The following is a 24965-nucleotide window of genomic DNA, read 5'->3' on the forward strand; positions in this document are numbered from 1 at the left end:
TAATTACATGGGATCACACCCTCTATTTTTCAGAGAAGTAAATTTTGACCTTAAAATGCCTTTGATCTAGCTCAAGTTCCATTTGTAGTTAGGAAAAAGAAATCCACCGCTGGATACTAGTGGCAGTAAAATTAGACTTGAAGTTAATCTGGGGATATAAATAAATGCACGTGCTTGTGCTTGTAGATAAGAAAATTTTGACATACTACTTAGGGAACTGCTTGTTTTCAGGAATTTCAGATAACTGTGCAAGCCATAACTTGTTTCCTTACGTCATCCTATAAAATCTGGTGGGGGCAGAAGTCTTACTATGTTTTTGTAGGAATTCATACCCAGATATCCTATCAAAAGACTAAGTAGATTTTTCTGGGAGATTCCATATAGTCTGAAAAGGTGGTTTCCGTGTAACTATTTCTAAGTTGGCAAAGCTTTAAGGAATTTTGTGTATGCTTTTGGAAAATCCCATAACCATTTAAGGAAATAAAATACATAAAATTTAACAAGCTCATGGAAATCTTTATGCCCTAGGAGTTAGTGACTTTTTATGCATTGCACCCAGGCATAAATTTTCATTAAGTGTTATTAATAATCACATTGTTATTTACAAAACTTTTATGGAAACTGTAAAAATTTAAACGTTGAGTGTTGCTTCAGGAAGCTGTCCTGCTTAAGCAGTTAATTTTTTTTTTTTTGCCAAATTTGTGTTCTATTAATAATTTATATTCAAGATGTTCTGTTAGAATTTTTAATGAGTAATTTATTTATTTGGCTGACTGGCTGGCATTTACCAGCTTTTTGTTTTGTAGGGTTATGACATGTGGTCTCTAGAGAATGACATTTTGGTTGAACTACTCCTTATGGATGGCTCCATTTTAAGGTGACAAATTAAGCCTCAGTTCAGGAAGTAATCTGAAAGATATCTAAACTGGCAACTTTTTTTCTCAACATGAAACTTAAAGCATTGAGCTGTTATATTCACCACTTGGAAATATAAAATCCCTAACTGATCTTATTGCAGTTTTTAATTCTAAAAATGTACAAATTAAATGTACATTTAATTTAAATGTACAAACTTAATTTAATTAAGGTCATTAAATTACCTGCTTAGCTATAAGGTATTAAGATTTGGAACTTTGTTTCTTTAAAATGTGTGATAATTGTCACTTCTGTTTATTAGTTTTTCACTTTTCTACTTTATTGTGTTTAATTACAGAATCATCACATTTTTATAACTAAAAGGGGATTTAAGATGATCTGGTCGAACTTCCTTACTTTGGGAATGAGAAAACTAAGTGTAGGTTAGCGACTGGAAGCCAAAGCTCAGATGGCCCAATGGTGACAGTGCCGGGAGCAGACCTCAGCTTTCTCGCCCCTAGACAGTGACTTTACATGGACGATTACTGGGTTCGAATCTTGGAATTACTAGGACTTTTTTTGTGCAACATAGAATAATGTTTAGGAAATTTTCTCAATAATTTGTATTACGTGTGTGTGTGTGTGTGTGTGGAGGGGAACCCAAATCACTTAACAAAGATATTACTCTTCTGAGTAACGACATTTGCTTAAACATGCCTGTTCCTTAAACTCCTCCAGGGCTCTTTGTGTCCCCAAAGAATGTGAAATGTTATTTCTTTGTTGTTATCCTGTACTTCAACATTCTCACTTTCTGTGTGTTCTGATTTATTAAAATTGCTTCCCGCTTTCTCCAGCCCTCCTCTTCTCCAAATATCATCTCCCCGCCAACAAAATAATCCGAGTTTACTGCCTACTCTGCATCCTTCTGTATTTTTCTATATTTCATACAAAGATGTATTTACTCATACCTGTCCCCGTATACCCATTCATGTACATTCATATAGACATTCATGATATTTTTTGTTAGGTTGTTTTGCTCATTTGGTTAGAGTTGCAGGAGTGGGATTGCTATGTCAGAGGATATGTAATGATGACAACAAAATAGCTGACATTTCTGTAGTTCTTACTATGTTTGCCAGGCACATTTAGTGTCTCAGTTTCCTAGTCTGCAAAATAGGAATGGTAGTTCCTATTTCTTAGAGTTTTTTAGAGTTGTTAGGGGATTAGAGTCAATATATGTGAAGTGCTTGAACAGTGGCACTTAATAAGCGCTATCTATGTCGTAGCAGTAGCAATAGTAGCTGTAGTACCCGCAGTCGTTACTACTACTACAATAATGATGCTCACTAAGAGTTTACTGTAATAAGTAGATTACCAGGAGATGGATTGATGAGTCAAAGGAATCCTTGTAGTAGTAATAGTAGTAATGGTTATTGTTGTGATTAATACTGCAACTATTGCTACCGCTTCTCCATTCCTTTGACCCAGTAATCCTGTCCTGGGAATCTATCCCCTAGAAATAGAAGCACCAATATACCTCATTATATGTACATCATATACATATAATGTTGCTGCCATCTCATTGGTGTTATGAAACTTTAAAATTTTTACCAATCTGAAAGGTTTAAAGTGTTATTTCACTGTTACTTTATTCTTTACCTCCCCCACTATCAGTCAGCTTGAGCATCACTTTATATAAACAAATTTTTATATGTTTTTTCGGTAGAATTTTTCTCTAGAATTTTATATAATCTTTTTTTTATTCTTCTGTTCTTTTAAAGCGCCTGCCTTTCTTGTCTTGATTAAGGTTTCTTTTTCTTTGAGATTATTTTATACAATTAAAATATCTGTCAGGAGTCTTTTGGAATTGTATGAAATGTATATGCTAACTTTGGGGACATTGGTGTTATTCTTTCAATGTTAAAGCAATGTTTGCAGATCCTATGTTTCCTTACTTGTGCCTCATACATTCCTGGGCATCCTTACACTACTCTCTCATCTAATTCTCATAACAGCCCTGGAAAATGGCGGGGGGTGGTAAAGAGAAGTTACTCAGTGAAGCTCATTAACTTGCTAGTAAGTAGCAGAACAGGGATTCAAAGTCCAGTTTTTTTTTTTCTTTAAGTGCGGCAGAAGTTGTCCTATTGGAAACGGTGATGAATTTATTTGCAGCAGAGAAATAAACATCTTCAGTAGGAAGGGATTAGCTGTGCACCTGCTCATTCCAAGTCCCCTAGAGCAGTGCTTCTCAAACCTCCACGTGCATACAGATCACTTGGGCATCTTGTTAAAATGCAAATTCTGATTCAGTATGTCTGGGGCTGGGCCTGAGAGTCTGCATTTCTCAAAAGCCCTTCTGTGACACTGTTGCTGCTGGTCTGAGTGCCCCATCTGGAGGAGCAAGGCTTTAGTTCTGGCTTTTAGTTCTCATTGGAATTAGAAGGAGAACAAACCAGTGTGGCGTGAACCTGAGCTCATACTGAGTATGGAGAGGGCGATTGTACTGGCCTCTAGTTTTGTGGGATTGAGATACCTGCGCTCATTACCTACAGGGTCAAAAGCTGTATCCTTTTACTCTTCTCCTAGCATCTGAAATAGACTTTTTCTTATCTATTTCTACTATACTGGTACCCTCTCCCATTCTCTACCCAACAAAGATTTTAGGGAAAGAAAAATAAATCTTATTTGGAAAAACACTGAGGACCTATACAATTTTGTTTTTCTGTTCTGGGAGTTGAATATCAAACAGTGAATTTTTTTTTTTTCAGTAAAAACGTGTATCTTGCATATTTAATTTTTTTAAGTGGGAGGTATAGACCTGTCTAAGAGGAAACAATCCACAGAATATTCAAGATCACAGATGCACTGCATTCTTTCATTGCTGTGGATCTGGTCACCTTGATTTGCTACCTGTTGAGGTGGCTCTTTCACTTGTAAAGAAGCATGATCCCGGTTCAGCTCTACTGGGGCTGGCAGACAGATACTGGACCTTCGAGGTTTGACATGAGTTTTATGGATCTGTAATGGGAAAAGGCACATGAGACACAGTGTACGTGAGTAAACTGCCCTGAGAGCCCTTTGGAGACCATGATTCACATTCTGGCCACGATAGAGCAAAGAAATAGGTTATTTTTACTTCAAATGTATCACACTTTTACTTTTTAAATGCCATAGCATTTCATAAATGAAAGCTTTCCTCCATTTTAAAGACAACTTCTGTGGCTTTATGATGTGAGTGTTTGCCATTCTTAGATGATAATTTTCTGCTGTTGGAAAAATGGATACATATGGTTCTTTTTGGAAATTCCTGAAATTGGTGAGCACTTAACATTCATCACGTTTGTTTATTATTTTCTAAAAGTATAATATCCCACCTGTAGTTTTAAACTCTCTTTTCTCACCAGCAGATAAGAGCCATTGTCTTTCACTTACCATTACCAAAGAGTAGCAAGAGAGAGGAACTACCCTCGACAAAATATGAAAAGAAGCTTATAAAAGAAAGCCTAAAAAGCAGACAGGAAATCTGGTTCACACTTTTGGGATATATGCAAGCCAGATGAAGAAAACAGAAGACTCAATGTTCTGTTTCTTTTTCTCCGGTTTTCTGTAGTGAACCTTAGGTGTCTGACCCATGCAGACCCTAAAGAGATTCTTGGCAAGTGGGTATTTGCATTCACACAGCATTTATATAGTCATGTTAAAATACTACTTTTTAAATGGATGCTCTCCCCGCCCCAACTTTGTACTATGAAAGGCATTCCAGTTTACTTTAACTCTTCCTAAGGAATAAAGGAGAGCCCTCCGAGAAATGTTAGTGCTTTTTAAAAATAAACATTAAATAAGCTTTAGTCTCAGGGGCGAAGCTAATACACTTTTTTTTTATGCAGTTGGCTCAGCTGAGCAAAGACAGGCCACTGCATGCTTCTTAAGGAAGCATTTCGAGGAGAAGAAGGGTGGGGAGGCTTCCTTGGGGCCCAGCCCTGCTGCCAACTGCACTCACAGGCCCCCTCAGGCATCGTCCCCACTCAGAATAGTCACAGGCTGGGCCATTGGGCTGCACAGAAACTACGGTGTAGAATGACGCCTTGCACCCTTCTTCTGCCTGCATTGCCTATAGGGTGACCAGATCATTTATTGTGGAAATCAGGACCATTTTGAGAGTGAAGTTATAAGGGGTTGTCTCTATGAATAATGATGACAGGACAACAGAGGCTTAAAGTGGAACCATCCTGGTCAGAGCAGGATGTATGGTCACCCTGTCTGCAGGGCAACATGATCTATAAAAACTATTAGTCAGCACAGAGCCAAGTTGCTATTGATTTATTCATCCCTAATTAGTAGATGTTCATGCTTAAATGATACCCACGAGGAATCTTCGGAACTTGTTTCAGCCATCATTTGCAGTGCCCGTGCTTTCAGGCAAATAGTCTGATCTGTTTGCTTTTTTCTGCTGCTCCCAGCTCCCCCCACCCCCAGCCCCCCAGAAGGGAAGCTGGTTGAGGCATGAACTGATTAAAAGGTGGATGGGAGCAGGCTTGGGAACTGAGACAGACATGTTCCTGGGAAGTACTTGCCTTGGGCTGCCAGCCTCCAAATTATCAAAAATTGACTTACCTTTACATTTTAATAAATAACAATTGGAATCCTTTTGTTTTTAAGAAAAAAAGGGAATTTTAAAAGCATCTAGTTCAATTTTTGCATTTTCATCATGAGCGAAAAGAGTTTCTAAAAGTTTGAATTACTCGTCCAAGTTCTCTGTAGAGACAGAAATGTAACTAAGTTCCTGGTCTCTCTTCCACATTGTGCTCTTTGCTAACAGATTTGACATAAAAAGAAAAGTTTAGGCGGCTGGCTTTAGACATCAGCCAATTCTGTCAGCCTTGAGCAGAAATGATTAGTGTTACTGTCACCTTATATAAGACTATATATTATATATGCCAGACAGTTGAAGGATGTAAATGTCTATTTTTTGACTGCAACCTTACTTCCTGGAGACTATAGGTATACATTTCATAATAAATTCTGATATAGGAAACGACTTGATTCTTGTTATTTTTTATATGATTAAATTCAAGCAAAACCAGAATATATCTGCAACACAGCAAATTTCATTTTTATAAATATTTGTTGAGAGCTAGCATTTTCTAAATGTTTTTGCAAGACAGAAGGTGGCAGACGTCCTGCCAAGTAGTATATTAAATATATTTCTCTAAAGTAATCTTTGTGTTATTTTCTAAATATTTCCTTGAACTACAGATAATATTTTGCAATATTGGAGAAGATGTAAGGAGCTATAAACCTAGTTACATGTGATAACTACAATGTCCTAATAATTTAATCATCATGAATGACAGTTGAAGAATTATTTTATTTTAATTTGGAAAGTTAGTAGAAAATACCATTATGAGTAAGGAGTCCTGAATTGGTTGCATAATTTGTCCTTCTAGATTTAATAACATCAGGATTAGTTATTGAAGTGACCTTGTCTCATTTTACCTTAGTTTCTTGCTATAGCATGCACTGTATTTGTTGTTACTGTTATTATTTTCTCAACAGTAAGTAAAATCACTCTTTGAGAATTGAACTGTTCTCAGCCATTTAATGTGGCTGGAAATAAGGTCATAATAAAAAGCAGTGTATTTTCAGAATGGCTTGTTTACTGTGAGATAAAGCTTTGTGTTGATATTATTTATTTCTACTGATGTTCTATGCACAGCTACAATGCTTCGGTGACTACAGTGAAAAAAACAGCAGGGCTAAGTAGACTGCAACATTTGTAGTTTAAAGGACTTTTGAGAACACTTAAGCCAGCTTCTGACCTGATATATAAATTTTTCATCATGTAATTCAGCAAGCATCTCTCTACTGGAAAACTTCCAGTGATAGAAAGCTCAGTTCCACTTAAAGCATCTCCTAATTTTGCTAAAGTTCTCCAATAGTTAGCTTATCTGGCAAGTTGAAATCATCTTTCTTTAATTATTTTCTCACTCATTCATCTAATATGTATCAGGTCTTACTACTGGGTCTGGTACTCTACTGTGAGATGGGGCTAGAGGCAGTGGTCTGTGTCCTCTAGTGGAGTGAGATGGGTGGGTAAAAATAGGAGACGGTAGATAACTGCTCTGTGAAGTCTAGACAAGAGCGTTGACTCTGGGTAAGGAGGGAGCTGGGAGGAAAACTTTACATTCTAGCTGATGTTTGAGCTGGTCTTTAAGGATAAGGTTGCTTCGCTCATGATATGGAAAGGCTGGGGCAGAACTGCATTCCAGGCAGAGGGAACTGCATGGGCAAAGACATAGGTTTGGGAGGTCTGCGTGGTGCATATCAGAGAAGCACAAGCAGAACTTTTGTCATCCAAGGACAGAATGTGTGTGGGAAGGAGTTGGCAGGAAATAAGTTGAAGAGATAGGTCAAAGGGTGACTGAAGAGGGCCTGTGTGTCCTGCTGTAGAGTTTAAACTTATTCTCTAAGAGAGAGTTGGGGGAAGTGGAAGTGAGAGATGGGGAGGAGCCACAAGGGGCAGCTGTTAGAGCTTTATAAGCAGAAGAGCTTGATCTGTGTTTTATAAAGCTAACTGAAGGGTGAATTTGAGGTGGAATCTGTGAGCTGGAGAGTTCTATTATAAGGTGATTATAATTGCCTGGCAAGAGACTGAGGGCTTGAAGTAGCCAGAGTGGCAGGAAAGGGGGAGGAATTTATCAGGTGTGTTGCAGGAACAATCCGTTGGACTTGAAAGCAATTAGATGTAGGACTGAGGAAGAGGGAGAAGTTCAGGCTGCTTGCCAAGGTGCCAGTGGATGTGACTGAAGCATTGATTATACCATTTACCGAGACAGGAAAACCAGTGGGAGGGACACACAGGTTTCGAGAAGAATGAAAATGAGTTCAGTTTTAGAGATGTCAAAAATAAGAATGGCTATGGAAGTCCAATAGATAGTTCTATCCAGAGCGGCCTTTCCCGTCCATTTGTTAGACCTTCAAATATCCGAAGATTACATTTATGAACTGATTTAAGAGTTGTCTCCTAAACTGAGAAAGATTAAGAGAAAGGCCTGAGGTCAAAAGGAATAGGTAATATGTATAAGACAGTAATAGGGAATATGTGTAAGAATCCTACTCTTTTTTCATCCTGTGAATCCTCTATGAAGTTGGACTTGCTATTATAACATTTTATGTGGGAGGAAACTGAAGCTTAGGGAAGATTAAATGACACACCCAAAGTCATATAGATGAAAAGGAGCAGAGCTGGAATTCAAATTCAAACCAAGGCTTTTTGATTCAATGGCTTCTTATGGTCATTGTGGTCAAGACCATATGCCTTACAATGATCTCTAAGACTGTGTGTTCTGGCCCCTGCCTGGCTTTCCATTCTTGCCCCCTGCCGGTTTCCCTTCCTTGCACATATCATGCTGCCTTCCACCCTGGGACCTTTGCTGTTCTTTCTGACTGGAATGTTCTTTTCAACCTCCCTTTCCCTAATGAACTTGATAATTATCTTTCAGATCTTAGCTGTCTGGAGAAGTCCCCTTGACCCCATGGAATAGGTCAGTCACCCCCAAAGGATTTTTTTTTAATATTTATTATTTTTTAAAAATTTATTTATTTATTTGGCTGAGCTGGGTCTTAGTTGCAGCACTCGGGATCTTCATTGCATGTGTGAGATCTTCGTTGTGGCATGCGGGATCTTTTAGTTGCGTCATGAGGGATCTAGTTCCCTGACCAGGGATAGAACCTGGGCCCCCCGCATTGGGAGCATGGAGTCTTAGCCACTGGACCACCAGGGAAGTCCCCCAAAAGGAGTTCTTACAGCAACTTGTATTATTCCTTCCCAGTACTTATTACACTTTGCAGTTACACATTTGTGTCTCTGATGAGTTGACTAACACTTGACTAACACGTTATCTCTTCACTTAGTAAATTTCATCATAGACTTGAGCTGGTGCCTGTTATTGCCGATCAGTATGTATCTCTAGCACATTGCGCAGTACCTGACAAAGAGCAGCTGATCAATACATGTTTTTTGAAAGAAAGAATAACTTCAGAACCCATGCTCTTAACTGTTCTACAGTACTAGAAATGTTTTGGAATATGCCGTTTTAAAAAATGACATTTTTATTATGAATGGAAGTACTGTGTATATAATGACAACCACTGATACTATATTATGCAAAATGAAGAATCTGATAATTTGTTGATAGCTGTCTTAGAGCTATGATATTGAAAATTGGCTAAACAGCCTGTGAGAAATTAAAGGATGGAGAAATCAAGATCAGTTATTATTTTGAAGAATGATAAAGAGAGGGGAGAATTATTTATAACTGCAAAAGAATTAAGGTAATCAAATAAAATAGCACAATAGCAGACTTTCCTGTTCCCCTGAAACATATAAGGTATTTGAAGACCCACATATAGCCAAGTAGAGGGAGACCACTTAGCCTCAGATTTAATCAAGCAGCCCATGGTCCCCTGCTAGTCCTGTGTGTTGTAATAGGTACTGTGATTATTGAGGTTTGGTAAGATCAACAGATCAGGAGACAACTGCCATTGAAAAGATAGTCTGTTACACTCACAGATCCCAAGAGATAGAGTACAGGTCTCCTCATGGTGGGGTCCATCGCGAGGCAGGGAGAGAGGGAGACTGAGCAAGTGCTTTCATTGGGGCTTCTTCAAGGAGGAACTGGCAAGGCAGGATAAGTAGGTTTTGGCTAGTTTGAAGAATTTCAGCAGCCTCTGTCCCTAGTTGTCTGGCATCTGGGCCTTGCGGTGATTCAGGCAGGTGTAGAGTGGCCTGGAATGAGAGAGCTCAATAAAGGGGTGGTTGGGAGTGTGGGCTCCGGATTGGTTGGTTTGTATTTGAAAATGAAAACTGTGGGCCCTGAAGAAGGACTTCTCGCAAGGGCGGGTGGAAGGTGGCCAAGGCAAGGTGACTCAGGCATATTATCAGTTTGTCCAGACCAAGATGTGTCCAGCATAAGCATGTAGAACAGATGTTAAAGCATCAAGTTTACAGAAGCTAGGAGCATGTTTAATACACTGTGGCTGATCCACTGGGTAACTTTTATGAGGTTTACAATCTGTTCTTCATTCCCAACAGGAATGAGGATAGTAATAAGTGGCCTAATTCTCCTCTGAACTGTGATCCCAGGGTTCTTAACCTGTTTTAAGCCATTGAGCCCTGAGCCCTCGTTTAGCAAAGAAAGTAGTTCAGACGTTCAGACTGAGCCTGACCCCTACAGAGGGCCTCCCCCTGCAACCCCACCCCTCCCTTGTTTTAAGGAACCCTGCATGCTATGCAGGTGCATCTCCTCGCTGTTTGGGGAATATAATGCTCGTTTCTAAACTTGGAAGGCAGTTAGTGACTAACCCTGAAGCTTCAAAGATGAAGGCCTGGATTTGAATCCAGCTCTGCCATTTAGAATCTGCAAGACCTTGAACAGGTTACTTCACTTTTCCGTGCTTCATGTCACCTTTTACAGTCTGTCATTGTCTGGTTTGCATATTTATTCCTTGTGTTCGGTAAGAAGCTCCACAAAGGCTGAGGTCTTGCTTCTTTTGTGCACTGTTGGGTCTGTGACTCTAGCACAGACAGTACAAGGCAGATGGTTGGTGCTGAGTAAATACAGTAGTTCCCCTTATCCTCGGTTTCACTTTCTGTAGTTTCAGTTACCCACGGTCAACAGTGTTCCAAAAATATAAAATGGAAAATTCCAGAAATCAACAATTTGTAAGTTTTATATTGTGTGCAGTTCTGAGAAGCGTGATGAAATCTCCCGCTGTCAGGCCCAGGATGTGAATCATCCCCTTGTCCACTGTATCCAAGGTGTAGATGCTACCCGCCCATTATTATAGAAAAAAACATTAGTACGTATAGGGTTTGGTACTCTCTAAGGTTTCAGGCATCCAGTGGGGTTCTTGGAAAATATCCCCCTCGGATAAGGGGGGGAATCTACTGTATTTGCAACTGGATGAAGGATATGTGAATTCACTAGCTGCTTTTCCAGGCAGGTGGCCATGCTTCACTGTACAAGAAGTCACAGAGCTCCACGTGTTCTGCTGACCTAGGAGCCCTTATCCAGAAAGCATGTTTACAGCCATTCCTTGAGTCAGTAAAGACTCATTCCTATCCTGTATGTTCATTATTTCAGCATTTACAGAAAACCTGTAACATAATGGTAATCAATGCTCATTAAGATGCCAGAAATTCTTAAAAATCAAATTAAGCTGAAATTCATTATACTGCACTTAAGAAGATAAGTATAAGGCACATTTGAGGAAAATTTCCATCAAAATAGGAAAGACCTTCAGAACTTAGGGTTAACCTTCAGCTTTTAGAAAAGCCTCCCAGGAAGACTCATTTTGAATGTGTTCTAGATAGTTGCTGTGTAAAAAAAAATTTTTTTTTTTAAATTATGGACAATTAAAAACATACAGAAGTAGAAAGCGCAGTATAATTAATCCCCAGTTACCAACACAGCCTCCACTTCTCACTTAACCCCCATGCATCGTGATTGTTTATTAAGCCATTCAGCATGTATCTGTAAAAGGTAAGGATTCTTTAAAAAAAGTAATACTGTTGTCATATCTAAAATAATAAACAATAATTTATTTTATGATGTCAATATTTTTTATTTTATTTATTTTTTTTATACAGAAAGTTCTTATTAGTTATCTATTTTATACATATTAGTGTATATATGTCAATCCCAATCTCCCAATTCATTCTACCACCCCCTCCCCACCGCTTTCCCCCTTGGTGTCCATATGTTTCTTCTCAACATCTGTGTCTCTATTTCTGCCTTGAAGACCGGTTCATCTGTACCATTTTTCTAGATTCCACGTATATGCATTAATATACGATATTTGTTTTCCTCTTTCTGACTTACTTCACTCTGTATGACAGTCTCTAGGTCCATCCACTTCTCTACAAATGACCCAACTTTGTTCCTTTTTATGGCTGAGTAATATTCCATTGTATATATGTACCACATTGTCTTTATCCATTTGTCTGTCAATGGGCATTTAGGCTACTTCCATGACCTGGCTATTGTAAATATTTTCAAATATTTTCAAATATCCAATATCGCCAGTCTTCTCATAAATGGCTCTTTGTGGTTGGTTCATTTAAATCAGGATCCAAACCAAGGTCCTGACATTGCCTTGGACAATCTCTTAAATCTCTTTTAATTTATAACAGTTTCTCCTTCCTTCTTTTTGTTCCACCTGCCAGCTTTTTAAATTGAAGAAACCAGATCATTTGTTCTGTAAAATTTCCTATATTCTTGATTTTGTTGATTGCATCCTGATGGTGACATTTAACAAGTTCAAATCTGTTCCCTGTATTTCCTATAAACTGATAGAGCTGGAGGCTTGATTAGATTCAGGTTTGACTTTTTGGTTAAATTAACCTCAAAGGTATCTCTGAGTACTTCTGATTGCATCATATTGGGGACATTATTATATCCGGTTGCCTCTTTTTATGATACTAAGATTGATCAGGGCATCTGGTGTTTTACGTCAACCTGATCTCTCCATTCTAAAAGTCCCCATCAGCCTTTCACTTAATGCGGTAGTTCTCAGCCCTTACTACTCATTAGAATATCTGTGGAGCCTTTACCCACTTTTGATGCCCAGACCCCACTTCCAAAAATTGGTTCAGGGTGGATCTGGGCTCAGTAATTTTTTTAAGAGTCCTGGTTGATTCTGATGTACAGACAGGACTGAGAGCCACTGACTTGATAATTTTGGCAGTCGTTGAGTATCTTTGCCTCGAGAGCCATTATTTCAGAAAAGATTAGCAAATAGTGACATTCTGTCATGCTTTCTGTACTTATTAGCAGACATTCTTCCATTAAAAACTTTCATTAAGTCTTTGGTTCTTTTCTTTAGTTCATATAAGAAAGATTGGATAAATATTGGATTCTTATCAGTTTTCTGAATAATGAATTGAATATCCAGCATCCTCCAAAGCTGGTTAATGAGTTTTGTTTAACTATTATTGTGAATTCATAGATTTTAGCATATTGGATGTTTTAAACTGTTGTATTTATTATTATTATTATGACTATTATTTTCATGCTCAAATTGTTTAACTTTAGCCAATGGAAGTCCTTTGAAGTTAGCTCCTGTGACGTTTTGGACAGCATCAGTAGTATTTGATTGCTCCCTTGCTTTTACATATGACGTGTTTTAGGCTCATGTTGTACATTGGATAATTTGGTTGTTCTGTACAATTCCTGTCCTGAACTACTGTATCTAATAGTTCCGCTATCTGTATACTATTTAGTGACATTCTATTTAGTAGCTATGACATGATTACAAAACAGAATGGCAGATATTTATAGTAATAGTAAGTGTCAACAGGTGGTAAATGGTAATTAGGAAAAAACATAATGATTATGTAAATACAATCCTTAATTTTTTATTGTGAGTCCTGCAGAGCATGGTGCATAAATCCTTCGTCACCAGTTTGTATTTTTTTCCCCCCAGTTGATGTCCATCAGCGTGTTGGCAGTTTCCGCTTGGATGAGGGACTACCTAAATAATGTTCTGACTTTAACTGCAGAAACAAGGTAGGCTTTATAATTAATGATTGATTTCTTTCATCAGGGTTTCCTCAGACACTAGTTTCTAAGTAACTCTGCCCTAGGCTGTTTAGATGGTAGTGCTCATCCACGATCGTTTGGAAAGTTTTTCCTGCCCATGGCAACACTTGCACTTTCCAGCATTCTCATTAAGGTGTGCCACTGGTTCTAGGGGACACTTCTGGTTATGGTAATACCGCTCGCCTGTCCTTCTGACAGAGTGCCAGCCGTGTCATATTTGTGTATAAAGGACGACACAGCTACTTTTCCTTAAGAAAATGATCGCCAACTTCTTCTTGCCTTCATATTCCTGAGCTAATGAAAACCAAACCCCAAATGTCATTTTCTTACCCAGTTTCAAGGATTGACCCACTAACATCTCAAGGGGCAAATTACTTAACTTCTCTGAGCCTCAGTTTCTTCATCTCTGAATGGGGATTGTATTATATACCACTCTGAATTTTCCTAAGGATTAACTGAGATACATTTCTATAAAGTCCTTAACACGATGGAGCTTAGTAAGCACTTTGTAACGGTCGTGTTTTGTTATCTTAATTATTACTCTTACTGTTATGGCTCTAGTTAATAATTTTTTCATAGTCTTAGCAGAAGGCATCTTCCTCCCTTCCTTTTAATTCAGACCAATTTCCCTTCCATAGCAGTGTTTCACATCTTTGGGAAAGGTCATTTGTTGGGGAGAAAGTGCGCACTGCATATGGAGTCCCAGACCAGAGAAGAGTAGGGAGAGTCTTCTCCTTTAAGAAATGGTGAAAAGGGTTTCCCTGGTGGCGCGGGGGTTAAGAATCCGCCTGCCAGGGCAGGGGCACGGGTTCGAGCCCTGGTGCAGGAAGATCCCACATGCCACAGAGCAACTAAGCCTGTGCGCCGCAACTACTGAAGCCCGCATGCCTAGAGCCCGTGCTCTGCAACAAGAGAAGCCACCAAAATGAGAAGCCCGCGCACCGCAACGAAGAGTAGTCCCTGCTCGCCGCAACTAGAGAAAGCCTGTGCGCAACAACAAAGACCCAATGCAGCCAAATATAAATAAATAAATAAATAAATAGATAGATAGATAAATAAATAAATAAATAAATAAATTTATAAACAAAAAAAGAAATAGTGAAAAGTCTCATGTGGTTTCCTCAGGTTAAGGCTTCAGAGCTAATATTAGATCGACTTTTTACTGACGACCCCTATCTTATATTTTAAATGAGCTGAGGTAGGAAGGCTACCACTTGTATAAAAAACTAAACCAAACAAGACAAAAAAAATAAAACAAGCAAGAAAATTGGTGATTGTTCAGTGATTCTGAAGATAGAAATCCAGTCATCAGCTTTGAGGTGTGATGATTTAAAGGATTATTAACACAAGTCAGTTGTGTCTTGTACTATGTCTTGGGTGCATTTTGGTTATATTTTATTTATAATATGACATTATCGTTCTTCTTTCAGGGTAGAGGAGGCTGTCATCTTGACTTATTTTCCTGTGGTTCATCCGGTCATGATTGCTGTTTGCTGTTTCCTGATCATCGTGGGGATGTTAGGATACTGTGGAACAGTAAAAAGAAATCTCTTACTTCTTGCATGGGTACGGTGTTTATATCTTCTCTTTATTGTGGTTAAAAAGACCAACCAGTAATGTATTATTGGTTCATCAGTGCACAAGATTACAGGCTTAGGGAACTGTGATAGCAGTTTCCTAATCTGTGGTCATTGTTCAACATCCTGTGAGAAGGGAAGTGTTCTTTCCATGAGAGACGATTTCAGTACAAGTATTTGCTGTACTCAGAAGATGAGGTGCGGAAATATGTACAGTATTTAATTATTTCACTCAGGCCATGTGTTGACATTTTCATTTGAAAGTACAAATTTTTTCTAGTGTCATGGACCTTATTACCACTCCAACAGGCCCCTCGGGACTAGAACTGAGACGTCATAATGGAACTCTGTTTCTTTCTCTCTTTTCTTGTTTTAAGCAAACCCACCACTTAAACCCATGTGGAAATTCAGGTGGTGAGGTAGCAAACAGACATCATAATCCCGGCACTGCCTTTACCTAGGTTAGTGGATATGAGTCTCAGTTTCTATAGTTTTAGTGTTTTGTTTTTTAAAAATTCTGGAACAGTTGGACTAAATTACTTCTTAAATTCCCTTCAGCACTCAAACTCTATGATTCCAAAATCTATGATTATGCGTTTAATTCAAAAATTAGCAAACCCTCTTTTAACATTAAAAACTTGAGTCAATTAAAAATACAGTTTACATATAGATTTTTGAAGCTCACTGAGTGTATAAAATATTATATGTTAGTGTCACCAGGGGCTTGAGGCTGCTAACATGTAATTGCAGACATATCAGATTCCTAAAAAGTAATTCATTGAGTATATTCCTTTCTTTGCAGTAGTTCTCAATGGTATCTGTGCACTCATTTCTTGTAGGGAACTTAAAAAAACGGTTTTTTTATGGTGTGCTGATAAGCAGGATATCTGAGCAGAAAAAAAGCCCTGTTTTGTAGCATTTGAAGATTTCTGCGATGTAAATATTCCCAGCATGGTCGATTTCAGGCTACCAACTTGCTATTACTGAATGCAGAGCTGGGGAGAGATGAGCACAGATTGGCTCTCAGGAGCCAGCTCCTGCACACCAGGGCTTGACTAGCTTCCGTCCCAAGCCCATTAACACAGACTCTTAGTGTGAAGCTGAGCTAAAGCTTTGCATTTCACAGGAGCAACCTGTGTTAATGTATTACTTGGCTTCATAGAGGATAACTCTTCAGGTCCATGATTGGAAAACAGAAAATGCTGCAGAAAATAAACCACTCTCAGAGAAAGGGGACATGCCCATTGCCTTACTTCTGTTCACTTTGGTATACAATGCTTTTGACTGTACTTTATTTATAATATGTCGTTAATTTTCTTCTCTCAGGGGAGAGGAGGTGGAAGGGTTTGGAACCTTATGTTGTAATTCAAGAAATTTGGACTATAAGTTAAACAAACTAAAGGACTTACTTTATATGAAACTTACAGTTTAAAGGATGGATATGGTATTGAAACTCAAAAAAAAAATCTCAGAATCCTTTTTTAAAACCACAATCTTACAATGATGTCCTATGTATACAACCAATTTAAATATAGCTGCTGTTCTTCTTCCTCCTCCCAACTGGTATGATTCTGGATGGTCCCTGGACTGTGGAGGTGGGGTGGGGTAGGATAGTGTATTTCATGGAACTTCAAAGACTTTTAGGAACATATTTTGAAAACCATTTACACATTCCATTAGATTGCTTGAATGCAAGTAAAACAATTTGACAAATAACGAGGTAAATTGGGCTCTCCTTGGGGCAGGATGAGTCATAGAGACTTGTGCATGGGAGCTAGTTTGTGATGTTGGAAAGAACCTTATGATGCAAAGGTGACATGGAGGACTGAGGTTCTAAGGGCCAGAAACTTGTTCATTCATTCATTCTTCAAACATTTATGGAGAATATAGGCACTATTAGCCTTTGCCATCAGACCAGTGTATACACAGTGGATAGACAGACAATTTCACTACTGTCTGACAAGACCTCTAATGAGATTTACTCTGAGTACTGAGGCTAGAGAAGAGCTCCAAGCTCAGTCCCAAGGGGTCAGCCTCTCCTCTAGGAGGACGACTGGCATAGATTGATACTGCTTTATCCCATCCCCGCCCCTTTTGGTGGATGTACTCTTTTCCAAAGCAGCTTTTGGTGAATCGCTGTTCCATGTGTCCCTGGCTGCCATCAGCTCTTGGTTGTTCCTTCCCGTTGACTGTCTGTGGCAGTTTGTTCCCCATTCCCATCGGGCTGCCTGTCTCCTCTTAGTAAGTTCCTAGATGTTAACTCTGTCTAAACCCAGCACAGCCTTTCCTTTGCTTGAAGAATGATCTGTGGTCTCAGCTCCCAATTACCTGTTGCTCGTAACTGATCTGCATCTGATCTGCTTCTCAGGCAGTTTTTTCTCTGCCTTTCTTTCCATAGCCTCCTTCTCTAAACAGTTGTCAAATCCTGTAGGTTCTAGTTCTACAATCTTGGGATCCCATCCCTTCGTTTCTTATTTGGAATGCCCAGGTTCAGTCTCTCCTGACTTTTTTTTTTTTTTCCTTAATTTATTTTATTTATTTTTAAATTTTTGGCTACGTTGAGTCTTCGTTGCTGCGCACAGGCTTTCTCTAGTTGCCGTGAGCGGGGGCTACTCTTCACTGCAGTGCGCAAGGTTCTCATCACAGTGGCTTCTCTTGTTGCGGAGCACGGGCTCTAGGCGCGCGGGCTTCAGCAGTTATGGCTCGCGGGCTCTAGAGCGCAGGCTCAGTAGTTGTTACGCAGGGGCTTAGTTGCTCTGCGGCATGTGGGATCTTCCTGGACCTGGGATTGAACCCATGCCCCCGGCACTGGCAGGCGGATTCTTAACCACTGCGCCACCAGGGAGGTCCCTCTCCTGACTTCTTGCTGAAACAGTGCAGAGCCCCCTAACTAAACTTCCTGCCTCTGTTGTCTCCTAATTTACCCCAAACCAGTGCGGCCGGTTAATACAATGCAACAGTGATCACATCACTCCTCTGTTCCTTGAAACAGAAACCTTGAAAGACTGCTGGTTGGGTAATGAAGTGTTTAGAGACACTTCAATCTTGCATCAAGCTCTTCTGCAATCAAACCTTCATCTACCATTTTTAGCTTTCTTACCTACTTCATTTTCTGACTGTTCTTTCCTGCTCTTATTCCTGCTGTCCCTTAGCTGGGAATTTCTTCTTAATGCTTTTGTTTCAGTACTACCAGCCCATTACAATTTGCCTGAAATACTACCTCCTGAAATTGTAATAATGACAAAGATGATGATGATAATCAAAGTAGTTAACATTTCTCATGTGTTTACAAACTGTAATGCTTTCAGACTCGTAGAGGTTTAAATGAAATTTGTATATGAAGGGCTTTACATTAATTAATCAATTTCGAGATAGATACTATTATTATTCCCATAATATAGATGAGGAAATGAAGCACAGATCGGCTCAGTGATTTGCCTGTTTGCGTAGCTAGTAAACGGAGTATATGGGATTCAGATCATCACAGTCTAGTTCGAACAACATGTTTGCAACAACTTCACTGTTTTACTCTGTAATTGCTGCCTTTTCTTAAATGCTTAAGTATCTTAGTATTATTTAATTATTAATACTTAGTATATCTTAAGGATTAGGTATCTCACATTGTATAAAACATTTTTCCTATGATCTTTCATTTTAAACTCAACAGCAATCATCTAAGATAGATGATTGCAAATGAGGTTCAGAGAGGTTCAGTAATATGTCCAAGGTCACTCAGCACTAGCAGGTAAAGCTTTGATTCAGACCTCTGTTTCTGACTGCCAAGCCCATTCTCATTGGGCCTTTGCCGATGTCTCCAACAGACATGTCTCAACTTTTGAAGTCCAGTGCATTTCTCCTGTTATAAATTTCCCTTTTTTTTTATAACCAGCCCAAACTGCCAGACTACAAACAACTTGATAATATGAACCATTCATCTTGCCTATTGCTTTAATAACTTTTTATGAAATCGAGTAATAGACAGGAGATTAGAACAGTGTGAGTAGAAGTGGCCAGCACATCAGATAGGGAGGATGGTGTCTGGAAGGCAGTGAAGAGGGTGAGATTTTAAGGGAGGAGCCTGGCTCTTACATGGGTTTCGACAACAGTGGCCTGTTAAAGGGGTGAGCACTAAGGCAGGCTACGACAGGATGTTAGGTCTTCGGCAAATATTTGCAATGCAACTCACATGATTTCTTCCTTTGTGTCCTTTAGCTTTTTATCCTAATTTTTTTTTTTTTTTTAATTAGGAGGTTCCTTAATTTTGGATGTAAATGTTTAAATAAGCCCAATGCATTCAATCCAACTGGTCCATTTCCTTGTACTCAAAATCGCGCTTCCCTTTTAAGACCTGTAAACCAGATTAGAGAAGAAAGCTTTTTTTTTTTTTTTTTTTTTAAAGACCACCAGTATCTCTGAGAGCTGCCACAACTCTTGAATGATTACTAAGAAAAGGTCTGGCAACTGGGCTGTGGTGCTGTTTAAGCAAAAGTCAAAATGCCATTATTCATCAGACTGATCAAGAAAAAGTGAGAGAGGCTCAAAACAGATCTTTATAACTGACCTGCCTTCCCACGCTCACCCTTCCAGAAAAACAACTGCAGGCTAAGAGACCACCTGTAGGAAAACATTTCTGGTGAATCTTGGTCATGAAGTTGACCCTTTTATTGAATTATAGATGCAGATTGTTAAAACACCCTAATTTAAGTTTCCTAAATAAACTACAGGACATCCAATTAAACTTGGCTTTCAGATAGACGACAAATAATATTTTCGTATAAGTATGTCCCATGCAATATTTAGGATATACATCTACTAAAACACTATTTTTTATCTGAAACTCAGATTTAAATGAGCATCTTGTATTTTTATTTGCTGAATTTGGCAACCCTACTCTAACCAGATTTATTCTTAATAAATATGAAACTGTCACAGAACAGAAACTTTTATATACATATAGGAGGATATTACAAGTAATTAAATTCTAATTATATTGGGAAAACAAGCCAAAATGAATAGGAAGATAAGCTTGAATGTGCCATGACTTTCAAAGTAATTTCGGTAACAGAAATTCCTTTCCTCTTTACAAGAGAAATTGAAGCTAAATGGAAATTGGTTTCAAGCTTTAGATGGGTACTTCCCAAGGCTTTTAGCTGTAGACTAAATGAAATTCATTTGTTATTGCAATTCTACCTTGCTATTAACAGAGGCATTAGGAAAGCAGTGCCAGCTCAGGGGGAATGTAAACAGATTGAACAGACATGTTTACAATATCGACAACAGCTGAATGTCACCGTCAGGAGATCGTCATTTGTCAGAGTGTGATGCTAATATATGCTCAGCTGCCAGCAAACCACAACTTGTCAGGCACTGGTCAGAAATTAAGTTGCCTGCGCCTTACATGTTTAAGATCAGTACCTTGTATTTAAAAGGGAAGGTTTTTTTTTTTTTTCACTTTTATTATCCCAGAGAATTTGCACATAGCTAGTGATTGTGTGGAAGCACTTTTAAAGCTTTCTTAAAATATCCAGTGGTTGAACCAGATTTGAACTGATTCTCTTAAGAGAAATCAAGTACGTTTTTAATGGCCATGGAGAAATTAACCATCCTCAGTTTTCTGTTGTTTAAAATCATAATGCAAAATGGGAATATCTTTAAATAGTAGTTAATTTTCTACTGACTCTGTTTAAGTCCTTCTTTTAAGTAGTTATACATTTAATAATTATACAGCTCCTTATAACCCATTAAGTTAAAATTAAATTATTAAGTTAAATATCTTTATTATTTGCTATTTATAGTTTTGGTTGCTAGCCTAGCACCTTTATTTCTAAATCAAAGTCCATCATATCATTGATTGCATGTTCATCTGCCCAGAGTTTCACTCTGTTTTCTCAGAAAATACTTACAGCAACTTTATATGGTTAGACTTATTTTACACCTGAGGGGAAGTAGGACGCCTGAAGATACACACCTGCTAGCTGCTTTCATTAGCATTCAGATTCAATTTATGCTCCAAGTCTATACGTGTTTCATTCCACCACCCAATGACTGGAATACATTTAATTAATTACTGGCACTATTTCTGTAAAACTTAAATATGCTTCATCTGTAATCCAAGGTATTCAGTAGTCATTCAACTTTTAAAAATATAGTCTTTTAATGTCCTTATTAAGGAAGGAACTCTAAAAATTCGACCATCGTTCTCCCTTATCCTGTCCAAGAATCAAACAACTTCTCTTTCCCTTTCTGCCCTCTTTCCTTCCCCTCTCTTTCCTTTTTCCCTCTGTAAACATATACTGAGTACTCAGTCTGTGATAGACATGAGATACAAAGATGAAATGGGAGACTGCAAAGAAAATATCACAGCACGATACAATATTAAGGTTATAAATAAATTAGTGTGGGAACCCAGAACAAGGAGCGGTTGGAGATTTCCGGTAGGTTTTGCAGGAGAGTCTTTATTTGAGCTGGATGTTGAAAATGTGTAAGAGTTTTCTGGTGGAGGAGGGAAGCCACATGAAGAGTATGTGCAAAGATACAGAAGAGTGAAAGAACATGGCAAGTTTAGGCAAAACTTAGAAGTTCCATGTAGCTATCATGCCAGTGAAAAGCGCATGAAGTAGGCCAACCATGAAGGTCTTTGTAGGAGAGTCTGATGTTATCCCTTGGACTATACAGAGTCAATGGGTGTTTCCAGCGTTTAATGAAATGATAACATTAAGGGCTGGAGGCATTGGGAAGGCTGGTTAGTGGTTATACCCTAGTCTTTGGAAGCCATGCACAGGGTCTGGACTAAGACTTTGGGGACTGAGTGGAAGGCAGCTGAATTCAGCAGACTTTGCTGAGATAGAATTTTTGCACATGATAATAATGTTTGTATTACTTGACATGAGGAAACGGGGTATTATTCAATATTTATGCGTTTTTCATCTAATAGAAACATATCCCTTCAATATATGCGTTTTATTTTGACATGTTAACTAGAATTCTTTTAGAGCTATAGCTTTAAAATTTAGTTGTTAAACTCACAAAAATTACAAGCAGAGGAAACTGAAGATGATGTAGGCGTTTCTGCATCTGGAGGTTCAGCTTGCACGTCTCGGTTTTGTATGCACACAAAGCCCAGGACAGAGCTCCATTAACCTTTCTGTTTCTTAAGTGATGTTGGTTTGACTGTCTCTAATTATACCCCGGAAAAGCACATAAGCAGATGTCTCTGAAAGGAAATGTCATGATATTCATGCCCTTAGTGGTGGGTCTTTATGACAGGATCTTGAGTGTTCTTTGGACTTTTTGCTTACTTTAGGGTTTGAAGTATGAATGGCTCAAGGTTTTGTATTTCTGACTTTGGTATAATTTAGGTATACTCTGTCCTGGTAAGCATTTTAAGCTTTGTTATATATTGTTTCTTATTATATACATTTGCGATAGCTTTGGTTAAATATAAGCCGTATAAATCTATACCCACTGATTTGGTGAATATACCTAGTCTGTGCAGAGTTCAGTGACAGATATTTCTCTGGCAGCACGTGCTCTGAAAGGGTGATTCTGCTGTGGATGCTGGTTACAGGTTCAGCAAATGCTACCTTGAGGTTAATTCAGCAATTGTGTAGAGTTTTTGCTTTCACATCTGGGTCCAGCGTCTATTGACTTCCTTTGGCCAAGGTAAAACAGTAGCTATTCATTCAAAATCATATCGGTGTCTAGATGACTCAGGAAACAGAGTTAAATCAATAGACAAGCAAATGACACATGTAAAAGACGAGAGGATTAAGTCATTTAAGCTATAATGAGGAAAGTAGCTTTCAGAAAACCTGTATAGAAAAATGATGTTGAATATTTACTTAATATGCAATATCTGATGAATTTGATGACTAAATAATAGCTTATGAATTAAAGGTTTTTTTCATGAAATTTCATAAATTAAAAAAACCTACTTTTTCAGAATTGTGATCCATATATTTCTCCCTTTATTCATAGAATGGACTTTTTTTTTTTGGTTAAGATGAATCTTCTCAGCTCACATGACAAAAACACTAAATTTTATTTAAAATGTATAAACACTGTAGTTGTATCACTTAGTATTCCTCTTAAGCACTACATTTGAATTATTCAGAAATAAGTGATTATCCCTGAACTTTCTTTAGATTACCATTATTTTAGTTTTAAAACTTTAAAATTTGGAAACTACAAGTTTCCACAATATGGTTACAACTATGAAGACATTTTAGAAACATCTTTAAGAAAGTTGGAATTTTATTAGATGATACGTGCCAGTGTAAGAATTGTTGCTAGTTAAGTAAAAATATGAATCTTTTCATTGCCTCTTCTAGGAAACAAGCATTTAAAATATTATAAATTTTCAGGTTCTGTGCAGGGTTTACACAGCCGAGTTGAAGACACGGACTGATAACTTTTAACAAGACTTGGAGAAGTTTGCCTTTTGTGATTAAAATATTTTAATTCTAAAAGTTCTCTTTTGTGTTATTAAAGTACTTTAAAAGAACTGGAAGGAACAATAGATAGCCTTGTTCTACCCAGAGCATTTAATAAAGGGACATGAGGAATCATTTGAACTGAGATCTGAGGGGGAGGGCAGAATTTGGGTGGCTGGTGAATGGACAGAGGTGGGAGAAGGGCCTTTGCAGGGGAAGCAAGGGACTTTGAGGAAAGGCTAGTGGAGGGAGCAGTTGTGATAAGACTCAGAAGCTCATGGAGTGCTTGGCAAAGGGCATGTGTAGGTCATTGGATAGGTGTGTGCCAGGCTTGCAGGGCTGAGACTTGGCTGTGTGACCTAGGGCCAAATTATGGAGCTGTCTTGAATATATCTTGTGCACATACTCTGCAGTGTGAAGTTTTGGGACCTGCAGAGTGATGTGATATGCTCTTTTGCTACATAACCCAGGAAGCAGCGTCTGTTCTTGCTTTCTTCTGGGCCTTTTTCTCATTTACCTGGGAGAAGATAGCTACCTGGTCCTGCCACTCTGGGCTAAGGGGGCTTCACATTTAGAGAACCCTTTTTAATGATGGAAGAGAGAATGGAAGACGTATTTTATTCTAACAATGTGCCTTTACTGATGAAGGAATAAAGGTTTTCAGGTGGGGCAGTCTAGCTAATGCTTTAGAGTTTTTTTTCCCAGATGTACATTGTAAACAAAATTTTATTAATCTGGATGTGTTTAATTCAGGTTTAATAGCAAAATTATAGTTAGTAAGCTAAAGTAGGCACCAGGAAACTGGGTGTGGGGCTGGGATGCCCTTAGGGAGACCAGCCAGCCAAGGGCTCTTGTGGAATGGTTAGAACAGTAGCTCTTTGGAATGCTGCCACAATTTCCCAGACTCAGGGGAAAAAAAGTTCCATAAACAATTGACTAGTAGCAGAGGATTGTTGTAGAACTGCTTAACTTGTTTGAGAACAAACTTTTTAAGCATGTTAGAAGCACTTACCTACAGATAATGGATATGCTTCTTTCAAATCATCATTAATCTGTTTATAAAAGCAGGTCTTTAAGGATCTCTACTTTTCAATATTCTTATAGCTAAAATATTTGTTGTAACAAACATGCATTTCTTTAAAATTGATCTGTAATTCATGCTATTTAATTCAAATTGTTCCTTCTACCAATTAGACTGAATTACTGATGTTTGGGCAACTTTGGTGACAATTTAGTGATTTTATCATTATTCACATATGGTTTTCTTTCCCTGAACATTAAGCATGACTGTGGATCGGCTTGTGTTCTTCTACTTAATTATTTTAAAAAAGAAAATACATATTTTTGGTTCAGGAAGAAAGTGCTTTTGCTTGAATAGATTTATCAAGAAGAAAAAAAAGAATAAACCTCTTCACTTATAATAAATATTTATATTCGTGGATTTATAAAATTTAATGGAAACATTTCCCTTTAATACTCTTTTAACAAATAGGTTTGAA

At 38.2% G+C, this 24965-nt stretch overlaps 1 protein-coding gene across 6 annotated transcripts in view; it reads left to right on the forward strand.

Moving 5' to 3' along the window:
• The window catches only part of TSPAN12 (tetraspanin 12), a 65781-nt gene that overhangs the window by 1493 nt on the left and 39323 nt on the right, over positions 1 to 24965 (forward strand). For 5 of the 6 annotated variants that reach the window (XM_057550397.1, XM_057550398.1, XM_007177257.3 and 2 more), the window contains 2 exons: positions 13342 to 13424; positions 14888 to 15023. In XM_057550397.1, the coding sequence (XP_057406380.1) occupies positions 13342 to 13424; positions 14888 to 15023 (219 nt within the window). Of the gene's footprint in view, positions 1 to 8357; positions 8400 to 13341; positions 13425 to 14887; positions 15024 to 24965 lie in introns of all 6 variants that reach the window. The other variant, XM_057550399.1, reaches the window with a different exon arrangement.

The sequence above is a fragment of the Balaenoptera acutorostrata genome, chromosome 7, assembly GCF_949987535.1.
Source record: "Balaenoptera acutorostrata chromosome 7, mBalAcu1.1, whole genome shotgun sequence".
In the NCBI taxonomy this organism is placed as follows: Eukaryota; Metazoa; Chordata; class Mammalia; order Artiodactyla; family Balaenopteridae; genus Balaenoptera; species Balaenoptera acutorostrata.